Below are 15,856 nucleotides of genomic sequence, written 5' to 3' on the forward strand. Positions count from 1 at the left end.
ACAGATTCATCATGGAGCTTGATGGGTTTTACAAATGCACGTGACACAATACTGTTCTTGTAAGAACACCTTCATGTCTTAAAATAACAACTGACTGTTATTTAATTTTTTACAAAACAAAAAACAGTATTGTTTTAGAATACAGAAAATAAATCCAAACTTATGTCCAGACTAGAGTTGTTCCGTTCCTAAACACTCGTAACACACCATGTCTTCATGGAGGTGGCCTTGTGGGTATCACAGGGGCATTGTCATGCTGGAAAAGGGTTTCAGCCTCATACTGTAGTTCTAGTGAAGGGGAACTCTAACACTGCGGAATAGGAACGCATAGTTTGAAGAACAAACAAATATGGGTGTAATGGTCGGGGTGCAAATACTTTTGGCCATGTTGTTTATCAAAGATTTGTGAATTCCATAAGTACAAGTAGTGAAGAGTGTCTACTTACATTATTTTTTTCTTCAGCAGGCAGAAATGAAAGTACTGGCAGAAGTTCTGACAGCATCAAGGGACTAAAGAGGAAAAAGGTTGTGGCTGAAAACCAGCTGAAGAAAATACCCAAGTCTCCAGTCAAGAAGCTGTCACAAACCAAGAAATCTGTTTCACCCACAGACTGTGCTTCAACCAAGGAAGCCACACCTGCCAGTTTGTTTTCAAAGAGCCCAGTAGATAGTACCTCCAAATCAGCCCAAGATTGTGAAGATGATCAGCAGGGGGCACTGGCAGACAAAGCAGTAAAAGTGGAAAGCAAAGATTTGACATCCTTAAAGTCTGAGGCTCCTGTCCACCAAAAAGGTACAGATAAGACTTGTCCTATGCTCGCCAAAAGCTGGAGTGAAAAAGTCAGTGACAAAGGCACATCTGCCTCACATGCAGCTGCTCCTCTTGATGTTCTGCTTAAGGCCATGGAGCCAGACTTCAACACTTTAACAGAGAAGAAGATCTGCAATCCAATTGGACAAATTGGAAAAGCCATCTCAGTTCCTGTTACCCAGTCAGATGCTGCTATTGCTATGCCCTCAGTTCATTTTGGTCCACAGTCACAACCTGCAATAATGCAGTCATATATCGCAGCTAAACCACCGTTCTACAACAGTGCATCAAGTGAGGTCCTACCTGCTCAACATCACTCCTCGCAGCAACATCTAACTAAGGCAGTTAATTGCCAGCATGACAAACCAGGCCTTCAGAAGAGCTACAGTGCTGGTCCATCTTTTAACTTGACCTATGCTCCAGTTCCCTCAGGATCTGGCGGTCTGCCGCAAAGTCAGCCACCTATAGTGCAGACATGCCAGTCTCTCTCTGCCACTGTTCCTAACCCTATCCAAGTTCCAGTCACACCAGGCTTTAACCCTGTCCAGGTGGCAACAGTTGTCAACTTTGGCATGAATCAAATGTGTGAGGTCTCAACTAAGGAGCAAAAAACAAAAAAGCAAGGAAAGTATGTTTGTGAGTATTGCAACAGAGCATGTGCAAAGCCTAGTGTATTGCTGAAGCACATACGATCTCACACTGGGGAGAGACCATATCCTTGTGTGACCTGTGGTTTCTCGTTTAAAACAAAGAGTAACCTTTACAAGCATAAAAAGTCTCATGCCCATGCCATCAAACTTGGGCTTACATCAAAAGATTCTGGAAGTGGGTCTTTATCCCAGGAATCTGACAAAGGTCTTGGTACCAATTCAGATGTAGAGGAAAGTGGTGAGAGTGATGAAGAAGTGAATACAGCTGATTTGGACCCTGACTCCTCACAGAACAGCTTGACTGCTTTATCCGAGAGCAGTCTGCACAGTTCAGGCACAGTGCCAGTCAGCCAAGGAGATACCAGCCAATTTTCGATGTATGAAACTATCAAACCTTTGTCGGGTCAAAAGGGCTGTGAGCCCAAAGTAACTGCTGCGCTCCCTAAAGTCGTTGTTTACCCTGCCAATGTTTCACCCTTGCGCGCAGACAGTCCAAGAGTCACAGATTCGAATCCAGAGCAAGCAACAGCTCAGAGGCAACGGGATTTTCAGACAGCAAGTCTAAGGTCCAGTGTAACTGTTCTGTCGTCACTGAAAGAGGTGGATTGCACAAGTCCCTTGCCAGATTTTATAAATGAGGATGAGAACCAGCAGTGTAAGTCTCCAACAGGGAGTGGGCATGCACAACTTCAGAGGCAGCAGGCAACTGACCATTCCCAGCAGCCCCAGGCCAAATGTCTGCTTAGCCCACGAAGTCTGGGGAGTACAGATTCTGGGTACTTTTCAAGATCTGAAAGTGCAGATCAAGCTATGAGCCCTCCAAGCCCCTATGTCAAGATCACACCTCCAACAGAAACTGATCTAAAAAATCCAGTTTTACCTTCCCCTGTAGTGGCCACTGTTATGCATGTAGCGAGCAGTGAAAAGTCTCCAATTTTGCCAGGACAAATGCGTCCCCCATTGGAGACAAAAGCTCTGTCTTTAGAAGAGCGCATTACAAAGTTAATATCAGATAATGAGGCTGTTGTGGATGCTAAACAACTTGATAGTGTCAAACCAAGGCGTACATCTCTTTCCAGAAGAGGCAGTATAGACTCTCCTAAATCATACATATTTAAAGATTCTTTTCAGTTTGATCTAAAACCAGTAGTAAGAAGGTCAAGTTCCAATTCCGATATACCAAAGTCTCCTTTTACACCTACTGATAAATCAAAGCCAATATTTCTTCTCTCTGTGCCACCTCAATATCCAAATATGGATTGTTTACCAATTACAAGAAGTAATTCGGTGCCTACAACACCTGGCCGGTCAGCTGTTCTACCCAATGCGACCCCTCAGCCACATCCTCTAAGGATTTGCCAATCATTTGATGACAAGTTTAGTTCACTAAATGATGATGTCTTCTCTCCAGCACCTTCCGCCCCAAATCAAGTTGTACATCGAACCTTAGTCAGGCAGATTGCGGTTGAAGATTTTTCCACAAATGAGAGTCATGTTTTCCTTTCTGTTCATTCCATGGATGAAGGTCATTATGGATCAAGCATTACTCATGAGACTCGAAGTAAGTCATTTGATCATGCACCAGAAAGACCTCGAAAGAATCAACAAAGCAAGTGCATAACATATGAATGCGAAACCTGTCGTAACCGGTATCGGAAATTAGAAAACTTTGAAAATCACAAGAAGTTTTATTGCTCAGAATTGCATGGTCCAAAAAACAAAACTGGACCAGTCAAAGATGTTGAGCCAGATGTTTTTGCACATGGAATTCAGCAACCTGTTTTAAGCAGAAGTGCCATTATTCCAAGCATTGTGGATCAACCAATGATAAGAAAAAGACGTAAAATGAAAAGTGTTGGAGATGACGAGGACCAGTCTCCAACTGAAACTCCACCTCCATGTTCAAGAAGTTTTGATTCATGTCAGATGCCCTTGGGATTTTCAGGAAATTCCTATACCCAACAAACACCTGCTTCTAGTAATCCGTCTTCTGTCGGTCAAATTCAGCTCATTGCAAGAGGCATTGAGGAGGCAAGATTGTCTCCAATAAGAGAGATACATATCAGCACATGTAGTAAAGAAAGAGTAGAACTTCAGAGACAGGGAAGTGGTACTTCAGTCATTAGGCATACAAACTCGCTCAGCCGACCAAATTCTTTTGAATTGTCAGAGTGTATTGAGCGATCCTCTCCAGTTGATTCTGTGGAGAAGGATGGAAACAGCTCATTAAAAAGAAATGTTGAGAGTGCAATTAACTCTTCTTTGCAAAGTTACCATGAAAAAATGTCAACACCTAAATGTCCCAATCAAGCAGTCAATGAGCTCGAGAAGCAAACTTCATCAGTTCCTAGTGACAGCGGTAGCGCTACCCAGTCTAGGTTGGTTCGCCAAAACAACATTCAAGTTCCTGAAATTCTTGTGACAGAAGAACCAGACAGAGAGCATGAATCCCAAGTGAGTGAATCAGTAGAAAAGCCTTCAGAAACATTTAACTGGCCTCAGAGAAGTGAGAGCTTGTCCAAACTTCCAACTGAAAAGCTCCCTCCAAAAAAGAAGCGGATAAGGTTGGCTCAAATGGAACATTCCTCAGGGGAATCTAGCTTTGAGTCGAGTCTCTCATGTAGCCTTAGCCGAGACAGTAGCATGTCACGGTGCTCCAGTATTTCAGCCTCATTTGATAGAGATGATCCACCAAGATCAGACAGTCCATCTAGGGTGGAAGGTGTTAGGAAACCCCAAGAGGTTCAAGGGCTCCCTATAGCAAGCAACACTTTAGGAGTACCAGGAACGATGAGACGGGCTGCCTCGGAGCAAATCACCTGTACTCAGCAATCTGTGGAAATTTCTTGTGATTACCGTAGCAAATCATTTGATTGCAGTACCATATCTCCCAGCAGGCCAACATCACCCATGGTAACTACATTGCCAAAAAATACACAGTGTAATCCAACTCCCCAAGTCCCCCTTATCGAAAGAAGAAGAGGGCCCCTTGTGCGTCAAATGTCTCTGAAGATAGGCCCAGAAACACAGCAACCTACAGTGAAACCAACAGTTTCACTTCAGAGAGGCCCCTCTACGAATATTTTTTCAGTATCGCAACCTAGATCATTAAATGTTAATAAGCTTGTTGTACTGCATTCTGCAGAATCAACCCTGAAGAAGAATGTGAAAATGGTTCAAAGTATCAACCTCGGTAGCCAAACACAACAACCCCAAATTTATGGTCTTCCCCACCCATGGCACCAGACTTCCAAGCTTGATAAATATCAGGAGCCCCTGGTGCATGTTGGGCAAGTTGGAGCGAATATTCAGAAACCTGTGGATGCAAATGACATTAAGAACTTTGTGCCCAAGTACCAGTTGCAGTATTCAGTTTTGAAAACAGGTCAGGCACACACTTTCACTAGTGTGCAGGGTGCACGAATTTCCTTGCCTGTTATTACAAGGCCAACTGCAAATGAGATTAAAGGGTCACCATTCAGTGAAGGAATGCAAAATGTTTATGAGACTCCACCAAGTCAGCAAAGTGTCTCTAACAGAGGGGCTTCAGTTGTTTTGCCCATTGAACCTGAAATTGACCCAGCTTCTCAGTCTTTTTCAGAACCTAGTGCAGTTCCACAGATTCTCATTACCCATGACCATACACTACCACCATCAACAGTGGATTCCAAAGTGAACCTTTCTGAAGTGAATCCAAAGGCAAAAATAGAATCAGATAGGCAAAATGGCAGGTCACCTGGGTCAGTTGGTTTCCAAATGAAATCTGTTATCCCAGCCATTAGACAAAACCATATTGGTGAAATCCAAAGTACGCCATCTCCTGGTTCATTACACTGCACTCAAAAACTAGTATCGGTAAGCCTTTGTCCACAACAAGAGCCCACTTCTTCAAGTAAACGTATGCTTTCTCCTGCTAACAGCCTGGATATAGCCATGGAGAAGACACAGAAACGGGCTAAGGATGACCATGGTGCTGCTTGTCTTACAGATGGTCGATCACTTGGTTACCTGAACTCAAAAATGTCAGAGTTGACCAGACAACGGAAGCTAATGCTCGTTCGACAGGTTTGCACCACAGAACCAGTAGACAGTCCGATAGAAACAGATGCCCCAGAGCAGCTACCAGAATGCCCAGAACCTGAAAAAAGTAATCAGATAGGGATTTGTCCCGCAAAGTCTGATGTCATTGAACAAGAAATGGAGAGCAGATCACCTACCACACCTGTGCAGACAGTACCAGCGTCTGACGCACATTCCTCTCAAGGGATGCAAAGCCAGTCTGGACCAGGAAGCACAACACTGAAATCGCCGGAAAAGCCTGAGGAACATCAATGGTCTCCAGCTAAATCTCATGTGAGGCCTCCAGCATTTCAGGGGCAAATCAAACTAGCTGCTTCTGTATCAGTTGTGAACACACGAGACAGCCATCGCCTGTCTTTCCCAAGTCTAAAAACGGCTACAACCTTTACTTGGTGTTTTCTGTTGAAAAGAAAACCTCTCCACATTGAGCAGACTAATCACCAGATCTCAGCGTACTCCACCTGGACAGTCAAGCCCAAAAATCCTAATCCACTGGGTCTTCCCACCAAAGTGGTCATGTCTCTCTTTGACTCCAAACAAATCTCCAAGAAAATACTCTATACACAAGCTATAACAACAAGCTTAAAATCTGACATATTGACTTATTCTGGAAAACTGAAGGATGTCTTGCCGAAGGTTTGTGGTTTTTATTTATTTATTTATTTATTGCTATTATAGCAATTCAACTACAAAGTGCCTTTTTAATCTTACAATTGTAAAGTGTTTTTTACATTGTATTACATTTTCATTATGTTTTTTGTTAAAATATTTTAGGTGTTGGCCCAACAAAGCACTTTGTTAAAGGAGAAATGTGGCAAATCAAAACCTGAGAGTCAGTCAAGCCACGAGTTAGACTCCTCTAAAGCAGAACCTCGACGGGTGAAAATCTTTGATGGAGGGTTTGTGTTCCAAGCTTAACTTCTCATTTCTCTCATGTCTTAACACATTAAGTAAAAAATTTTTTTGGAAGTCACATGTTACATTTTTATCTTCTTCTAACAGTTACAAATCAAACGAGGAATATGTATATGTGAGAGGGCGTGGAAGGGGTAAATACATTTGTGAGGAGTGCGGAATCCGATGTAAAAAGCCAAGCATGCTGCGCAAACACATACGCACTCACTCCGATGTTCGTCCTTATCACTGCACACAATGCAATTTCTCTTTTAAAACAAAAGGTGAGTCTGATTCTACTTCCTTATTCTTCTGTCTTTTCTTGAATCTTTTCTGGAATACATCAGTGCAGATTGTGAATGTAGTTTAGCATAAAATGCAAAGGTTCCAAAGAAACAGGATGTTTCAGCCAATTGTCCTTGATCAGCTGTGCAAACAAAGGAGTCCTGAGGATGTAGGAGCTAAAAGCAATCGATTTTTGAAATGGTAAATGATATAATAGCCATTATCAAAATATGACATTAATTCCATGGGATCCAGAGGTATAAATTTATATCCACAGGGTATAAATGAGCTTTTTCTCCCAGTATAAGTTAATGAAGCGAAGAATATGGTATGCATAGCTGATGAAGAACATTTATCTAAAGCATCCTGCTTTTGTCCTACTTTTGTGTGCACAGACACACACACAGAAAGAGAGAAAGCATTTTATTAGGGACACCTACTCATTCAAGTAATTATTTAATCACATGACATCAGTGCAGTGCATAAGGTCATGCGAATTTTCTGCCGAGACTGCTGTGTGTGAAAATCTCAGCTGAAGATCGGCCGTTTCAGAAATCCTCAAACCAGCGCATCTGGAAGAAACAGCCATGCTACCGATAAAGTCACAGAGATCAGACTGTATCTTTTTTTTGTTTTTTGATGTGAACTTTAACTTAAGCTCTTGTGCTCCGGCCATGATTGATGACGGCAAATATTGCTTTACTAAGGCCAGTTATTTATTTTTTGGTATACACTAAAGATATTTGGGCTTGAGATTAAAAGATGAATGCACGCTCATAATGGCTGCTTTTATTTCCTTTACTCGTTTAAATCCTTTACTCGTTTAAACCCATCAATTTTTAACTCTGGTTGCAATCAAGGGAAAGATGATTGCGGCCAAGTACAAGGATATTTCGAACGAAAACCTTCTCGAGTGCTCAGGACTTCAAACTGGGCCAGAGGTTTACCTTCCAACAAGACAATGACCCTAAGCACACAGCTAAAATAACGAAGGAGTGGTTTCACAACAACTCTGTGACTGTTCTTGAATGGCCCAGACAGAGCCCTGACTTAAACCCAATGGAGCATCTTTGAAGAGACCTAAAAATGGCTGTCCACCAACGTTTACCATCCAACCTGACAGAACTGGGGAGGATCTGCAAGGAGGAATGGCAGAGGATCCCCAAATCCAGGTGTGAAAAACTTGTTGCATCTTTCCCCAAAAAGGCTCATGGCTGTATTAGGTCAAAAGGGTGCTTCTACTAAATACTGAGCAAAGGGTCTGAATGTGATATTTCAGTTTTTCTTTTTTAATAAATCTGCAAAAATGTCAACAATTCTGTGTTTTTCTGTCAATATGGAGTGCTGAGTGTAATTTGTTCTGAATCTCTCAGAAACTCATCAGAAATATTGGAACACATGGTTGACAGATGTTTTGCGTTGCCCAGGTGTGTCCTGACAGATTGATTGATCAAACAATTTATAGCTCTGATCGTTTACTCTTAGTTTGAGCCCTGTTGTTCAATAATTAACCAATATAAAGACCAGAGAACTGTCTGTTGAAGAGATGGAAACCATTTTAACATAAGAGAAAAAACGCACCAGTGCCTGTGCACAAACATCAAATATCGCCAACACTATGGACTGTCCTGAAAAAAAAAAGGTGCTAACAACCAGAGCAGCCAAAGTGAACAACAGCAGTTAGAGACAGAAATGCTGTAAAGAAAAACCTCAAAACACCAGTCAATGACATCACCTACACCCTTAATAGGGCAGAAGTCAGAAGGACAGACAAAGCAAGGTCCAATAAGACATGGATGAGCGAGTTTGATGTGGAAGAATTTGTCTTAGGACTGAGAGTCCTGACCTGAACCAGATACTGTAGAACACCTTTGGGGTGAATTAGAGCGGAGACTGCAAGCCAGGCCTTCTCATCCAACATCAGTGTCTGACCTCAGAAATGCCCTTCCGGAAGAATGGTTAAATTATAAACACACTCCTCAACCTTATGAAAAGCCTTCACAGAAGAGTTAAAGCTGTTATAACTGCGATGAATACATTATATTACCACCCTATGGATTAAGAATTTGATGTTCCTCAAGTACATATGCATGTGAAGGCAGGCGAGCCAATACTTATGTATATATAGTGCATCCGGAAAGTATTCACAGCCTTTTCAAGTTAATTTTTTTACTCATTAATGTACACAAAGCACTCCATATTGACAGAAAAACACAGAATTGTTGACATTTTTTCAAATTTTTAAAAAAAGAGAAACTGAAATATTACATGGGCCTAAGTATTCAGACCCTTTGCTGTGACACTCCTATATTTAACTCAGTTGCTGTCCATTTTTTCTGATCATCCTTGAGATGGTTCTATAACTTAATTTGAGTCCAGCTGTGTTTGACTATACTGATTGGACTTGATAAGGAAAGCCACACATTTGTCTATATGCTGTAAGACCTTATAGCTCACAGTGCATGTGAGAATCATGAGGTCAAAGGAACTGCCTGAAGAGAGACAGAATTGTGGCAAGGTACAGATCTGGTCATGGTTACAATTCTGCTGCACTTAAGGTTCCTAAGAGCACAGTGGCCTCCATAATCCTTTAATGGAAGACATTTGGGATGACCAGAACCCTTCTTAGAGCTGGCCGACCAGCCAAACTGAGCTATCGGGAGAAAAGAGCCTTGGTAAATACCCAAAGATCACTGTGGCTGAGCTTCAGAGATGCAGTCGGGATATGGAAAAAGTTGTAGAAAGTCAACCATCACTGCAGCCCTCCACCATTCTGGGCTTTATGGCAGAGTGGCCCGACAGAAGCCTCTCCTCAGTGCAAGACACATTAAAAAACACCTGAAGGACTCCAAGATGGTAAGAGATAAGATTATCTGGTTTGATGAGACCAAAATAGAACTTTTTGGCCTTAATTTCAAAGCAGTATGTGTGGAGAAAACCAGGCACTGCTCATCACCTGTTAAATACAGTCTCAACAGTAAAGCATGGTGGTGGCAGCATCATGCTTGGGGGTTGTTTTTCAGCTGCAGGGTCAGCACGACTGGTTGCAATCAAGGGAAAGATGATTGCGGCCAAGTACAAGGATATTCCGAACGAAAACCTTCTCGAGTGCTCAGGACTTCAAACTGGGCCAGAGGTTTACCTTCCAACAAGACAATGACCCTAAGCACACAGCTAAAATAACGAAGGAGTGGTTTCACAACAACTCTGTGACTGTTCTTGAATGGCCCAGACAGAGCCCTGACTTAAACCCAATGGAGCATCTTTGAAGAGACCTAAAAATGGCTGTCCACCAACGTTTACCATCCAACCTGACAGAACTGGGGAGGATCTGCAAGGAGGAATGGCAGAGGATCCCCAAATCCAGGTGTGAAAAACTTGTTGCATCTTTCCCCAAAAAGGCTCATGGCTGTATTAGGTCAAAAGGGTGCTTCTACTAAATACTGAGCAAAGGGTCTGAATGTGATATTTCAGTTTTTCTTTTTTAATAAATCTGCAAAAATGTCAACAATTCTGTGTTTTTCTGTCAATATGGAGTGCTGAGTGTAAATTAATGAGGAAAAAAAAAGAACTTAAATGATTTTAGCAAATGGCTGCAATAAAACAAAGATTGAAAAATTTAAGGGGGCCTGAATACTTTATGTATCCACTGTATATAAATATATTTAGCTCTAACCCAAATTCTCACATATATAGCAAAAATAAAAGAATTGCCCTTTGCTGTTTTAACCCTGTCAGAGAGGACTGTATATACAGTACATACCTACACTGTATACACCCTGTTATATAAACTGAATGTTTGCATGCCTGCAATCCTCTCAAAAAAGGCCTGCATGATTCATCCCATACTCATCGGCCCACGTTTACTGCAGAGAGGCATACACTGTCAGAACAGCCTACGTTCCTTTAGGAACTTCTGTAACGGTTGCTTAACCAAAACATAGAGGCTCAGAGACATGTCTGTCTTATGCAATCCACTCCTCTGGCCACGTACCACTCCTACCCTGGCTAAACCTGTCTGTTTCACCACTTACACAGGAAACCTTACAAAGCACATGAAGTCCAAGGCCCACAGTAAAAAGTGTATGGAGATGGGAGTGGCCATTGGTGTTATTGAGGACCACGATACTGAAGACTCAGGTACCACTGATATCTGTACAATTTAACTAATGGTTTATGCTGAGAACAACTCATGTTAATGCTTGAATAAATCTAATATTATGCCTTTCCCTGTTCGCAGTATAGTGATATAAATATAGACCGATGCTGGAGACTCTGCCAGTAAACACAGCATTTGCATTTTTTTTCCTGTAGTCTCAAAATGACATTTAGTGATTTCTTCTCGTTACATTCGATACCACCAGTGACAGTTTTGGTTTTTATCAGTTTTATTTTTTTATAGCTTTGACTTTGAGTAGAAAGAGAGCGAGAGAGAAACTTTTACCTAACTCTTGCTTACTTAAAGAGATCCCCAATACAGCCGCCATACAGTAGTATGTTTACGTCCCCTCCCTAAGATATCTAACAACAACCTGCCTGTTAATAGGTTTACTAATAATATCCATTAAATGCTGATTGTCCTGCACTGTGTTCGCCAGAAGTCCTGATCAATTGCAATGCTGTGGTGTAATTAAAAGATTCTAAATGCAGCAGCTTCCTTGTTAACTCTAAGCACATGTGGGTGGCAAGAACAGCCTTTACTGAGGGGAAATTGCGATGTCTAATTTTAGAGATAAAAGCTGTAAGATTTCTCTGGTTCTAGTCACTCAAAGAATTTTATTTTTCTTTCTTTTTATATTATCGCACAGTCTAGTCTTTTCCATATACTCTTTAAGTCTGCAGGTGCTAATGTCCCTCAGGTCTAAATCTCAGTGTTTTATGTCTTGAACTCTTTGCTGGTTTTAAAGGCAGGTGGTGGCAGTTTTGTCTGGGAAGAAACATCAGAATGTGTCACCGTAATTCAGCTACCATACATGACTCAATGTTTCTAGGAGGCTTATCTTTGCTTTTTGTGATTGTGGTATTCTTTAAATTTGTGTACAGTACAACAACTGTTAGTTTCACAATAGATAAGTTAATATTTGTGGCTCCTAAAATATGTCAGTCTGAATAATATTTGCTACAGTAGTCTATATGATATACATATTTTCCATAATTTCCTCAGGAGGTGATCACGGAAGAACAGGTCATGCAGATCGGCAAGATTCAGATGGTGATGATTCAGATGGCCCTGATGACGAAGATAATGATGGTGAGGAGGAAGATGAGGAGGACAGCCAGGCAGAGTCAGGCCTTTCTGCCACACCTTCAGTATCTGCCAGCCCCCAGCATCTCCCATCAAGCCAGGCTGATCCAGCACCAAGCTCCCTCCTAGCACAAATGTCCATCAGCCCAAATCGTAACTTAGCTCCTCTCCCTCATATTCCAGAATCAGAGTCCCAGGCATTAGACACAGATTCGGTGGCCATAAGCAACTCATTGTCATTGGTCAGGCAGATATCAAACTCTGCTGTTTGCTCTAGCCATGGCCCCAGCCCCTCTACCTTTATCTCGTACGGTGTTCCTACCTCAGAATCCAATTCCTCTGACACAGAGTCTGTGCACATGATGAGCCCGGTTTCACCCTGCAGACAAATGTCCATTGATTATCCTGACCCTGATGTGCCTCCTAGTCCACCCGTGCCAAGCAAGAGTTCCCCTTCTGGCCAGGTAAGAAAACTGAGTCTTTTCACCTTCCTATTTCCCTACATGGCTGTCAGTATACACTTACATACAATTGCATTTGCATGCAACTCTGCTTTGGTAAAAAAGCTTCATTTTGACAGCTTAATTATAATTAATCTTAATATATATATATATATATATATATTAGTGCTGTCAATCGATAAAAAAAAAATTAACTAATTAATCGCACAATTTTTTGCAATTAATCGCGATTAATCACAATTAAAAGACTGAAACTTTTTGGATATGTAAATGTAAATAATTAATGTAAACTCAAGACAATTAAACTATTTAAATTCAAATATGATTGTTTATTGGAATTTTTGTTTAACTTGTAACACAGATTTTCTCATGTAAACAACATACCTGCAATAAACCATCAATATTCTCCAAATTAACTGTTGGCTTGAAAGCCATATTTATTACAGAAATAAAAACACAGGTATGTGCCATTTGTGTCATTTACATTGGCGAGGCCCTGTAGAGATTGTTTCGGTGGGGTGTTTTGCTTTTAAGTGATATGTCAAAGACGAATCTTCTCTGGTATTTAAATTCGGCTTTGCAAAATGTACAGATTACTTTTGTTTTATCCACAGAACCATCCGGCAGAGTTTTATACTGAAACTTTCCGTCTAAAAGTCCTTCCTTGGTCTTATCCATACTTCTTTGCACGTTGAACACACGTCGGCCACAACAGGAAATAAAAAAAACTGCAACCGCGTTAATTGCGTTAATTTTTTCTTTAATGCGTTAAATATTTCAAATTAATCGCATGCGTTAACGCACTAATTTTGACAGCACTAATATATATATATATATATATATATATATATATATATATATATATATATAGATTAATATTATATGAAATATTAAGTTGTATACAAATTGATACAATACTTGGCAAAAGTCTTGATACCCCCATGACTTTCTTGTATTTTTAATGCAGTCTTGAGGAATAGTTCTCCAAACTTTCATGGCATTAACCAGTAAGAAACAGGTGCAGACAATACCCTGCTAAATTTAGAACAGAAAAAAGGGGAGATGATGTTGCTGCTGAGGTTTCTACGTAAACAACACATTTTTAAATTGTATGTTTAGGCACTTTGTAAAACATCTGTTAAAATGTATTTCATTGTATCTGTATCATTTACTTTTATATGAAAAAATGATGGGGGTCAAGACTTTTGCACAGTTTTGTAGATGTGACTAAATATGAAACTTAATCCAAAATGTTTGACAGGGTGAATCAACGTCCAGTAATTCTCAAACTGCAAATGAATCTAACTCCAATGTGGACCGAAGCACGCAAACAACTTCAGACTCCCTTCAGGGATCTTTGCACTTTCCTTCTCTGGGTCCAGAACATGAATCAGGAGTTGGAGCCACTACTCGCCTCTTCAGCCACCTTCCCTTACACTCCCAGCAACCTACCCGCTCCCCTCACAGCATGGTACCAGTAGGTGGCATCCAGCTTGTGCCTGCCGGATTAGCAGCATATTCTACCTTTGTGCCTATTCAGGCAGGACCTGTCCAGCTCACCATTCCAGCAGTCAGTGTTATCCACCGCCAGGCTAGCAGCCCGCTTCCAGCATCCAACACCTCCCCTCAGCCCCAGGGCTCGCCTTGCCAGCCACTTGTGGTTCAGGAACCAATCAGTAGTGTACTGCCCTGCTTCCCACTTGGCCAGGTGGCAGGGCTTCAGACCCTCAGTGCCCCTCAGGCCACATTGCAGCCTGTTGGCATGGAGACACTGAGTGTAGTGGGTTTAGCAAACTCCAGTCAACTGGTGCCACAGCAAAGTCTTGCGCTAAATGCAGCTCTGGGTGTGCAGGTTCTGGCAGCCAGCCCAGCACCTCAGAGCAGTACAGCGTCCCCGGGTCATATTCCTGGCCTGCAGATCCTCAATATTGCCTTGCCTGCTCTTATCCCCTCCCTTAGCCCCCTTTCTGCTCTCAGCCCTTTGGTCCCAGACAAACCAGGCAGTCCAGATGGGGTCACCTCAGTTTCCCAACCTAGACAAGTAGCAGAGTCTCCCCCGGCATCATCCCCCTCTGGTAGCTTTCCTGCAGCCTGGTCAGCAGCAACACCTGTAGCAGTGGTTCCCATAGCTGTAAAGCCCTTGGTGGAAATGAGCTTGCCAAGCAAACCCACTAGAAGTGGGAACGATACAGTGCTCAGCACAATGGATGCAGAAAAGGCTAAATCAACACCGCAACCACATGCCTCCTCTTCAGCTGAGGGAGAACCTAAGAGTGTGCAAAAGGCACCAGCAGAGGAAGCAGGTGAGGCAAGTTTGCTACGACAACCCGTCACCAGGCAACCAGTTACCGATGACTTCAGCAACGCGTCTAGTGATGATGAAGACAGACTTGTCATTGCTACCTGAGAGTCCTTAATAAAAACTCGATACTTTCTTCTTTCTATTAATCTCTCTATTTGTCTGTTGATTGCTTAATAGCTCTTTTTTTTCTTTTGGAAAACTATGTCACTTTGTAATAGTGAAAACACTTGGGGAGGTTTGGAACCTTGCCAGCCACTTATAAAGCACACTTTCTGACATTCATATTTGTATGTGCAATCATGAATGATGACCAATGATTTTTTTTTTTACTTTTTTGGTCATGTCCAAATTTTTGGTTTTTCTTTTTGTACATGTTGTACAGACACTTGTGCCTTTTTGGAGTTTGTTTAGAATCCTGTAAATATTATCTTCCAATTCTAGTACTTGTCCATGCTTAATTAGTCTAATGGAAATCAGAAAAAAAGAATGGAGGGAAATTCATTTTATTTTTAAATGGTTGTTAATGGTAAATAAATGTTGTACTGATATATGAACGTTTATTTGGCATTTGGGGGAAGTGTTTAGGTGTACAGATGTTGTGTTCATCTATTTATTATATTACATTTAGTGCCCAGTTGGTCTCCATAAGTTCATAAGTATGTGTAAAATGGTGACTTGACATGGATGTATCTACACAATCAAATGTATCAGTAAAAAATTGTTTACAACTGTACTGACTGTTTGTCTAATTTTCTTAAGCACACACCTCGACATATCAGAGGACAACAACTCCATTTCTTTCATAATTGTTCCTCAGAGAGGAATGAATGATGTTACCCTGCAAAGGTAATATTGGATCCCATAAGTTAAACTAACAATGCCTTTGTGATGGTCTCCAGAGGTGCAGATAATGACTCATGCTGCTGTGCATGCTCGGTCCATACCATCGAGACTAGCACATAGTGACGCTAAGTGGCAGAAAAGCATTACTGCGCCACAGAGGCTGAGGACATGCTGTACAGAACAGGCAGAACACAAACCAAGTGGGTGGGGAGGATGTTGCCTAGATACCAGACCCACTGTAAGTGGGAGAAACACTAAAATATTACTGAATGCTTGGTTTATCTG

General features: G+C 41.6%; 1 protein-coding gene across 4 annotated transcripts in view; it reads left to right on the plus strand.

Annotated features, from left to right (window-relative positions):
- The window catches only part of hivep1 (HIVEP zinc finger 1), a 52,423-nt gene extending 36,962 nt beyond the window's left edge, over window positions 1–15,461 (plus strand). For 3 of the 4 annotated variants that reach the window (XM_053493465.1, XM_053493462.1, XM_053493463.1), the window contains exons 4-9: window positions 464–6,177; window positions 6,316–6,440; window positions 6,544–6,719; window positions 10,759–10,860; window positions 11,885–12,429; window positions 13,688–15,461. In XM_053493465.1, the coding sequence (XP_053349440.1) occupies window positions 464–6,177; window positions 6,316–6,440; window positions 6,544–6,719; window positions 10,759–10,860; window positions 11,885–12,429; window positions 13,688–14,833 (7,808 nt within the window). In that variant the 3' untranslated portion in view covers window positions 14,834–15,461. The remainder of the gene's footprint in view (window positions 1–463; window positions 6,178–6,315; window positions 6,441–6,543; window positions 6,720–10,758; window positions 10,861–11,884; window positions 12,430–13,687) is intronic. The other variant, XM_053493464.1, reaches the window with a different exon arrangement.
- The last annotated feature ends 395 nt before the right edge of the window (window positions 15,462–15,856 follow it).

The sequence above is a fragment of the Clarias gariepinus genome, chromosome 3 (genome assembly GCF_024256425.1).
Source record: "Clarias gariepinus isolate MV-2021 ecotype Netherlands chromosome 3, CGAR_prim_01v2, whole genome shotgun sequence".
In the NCBI taxonomy this organism is placed as follows: Eukaryota; Metazoa; Chordata; class Actinopteri; order Siluriformes; family Clariidae; genus Clarias; species Clarias gariepinus.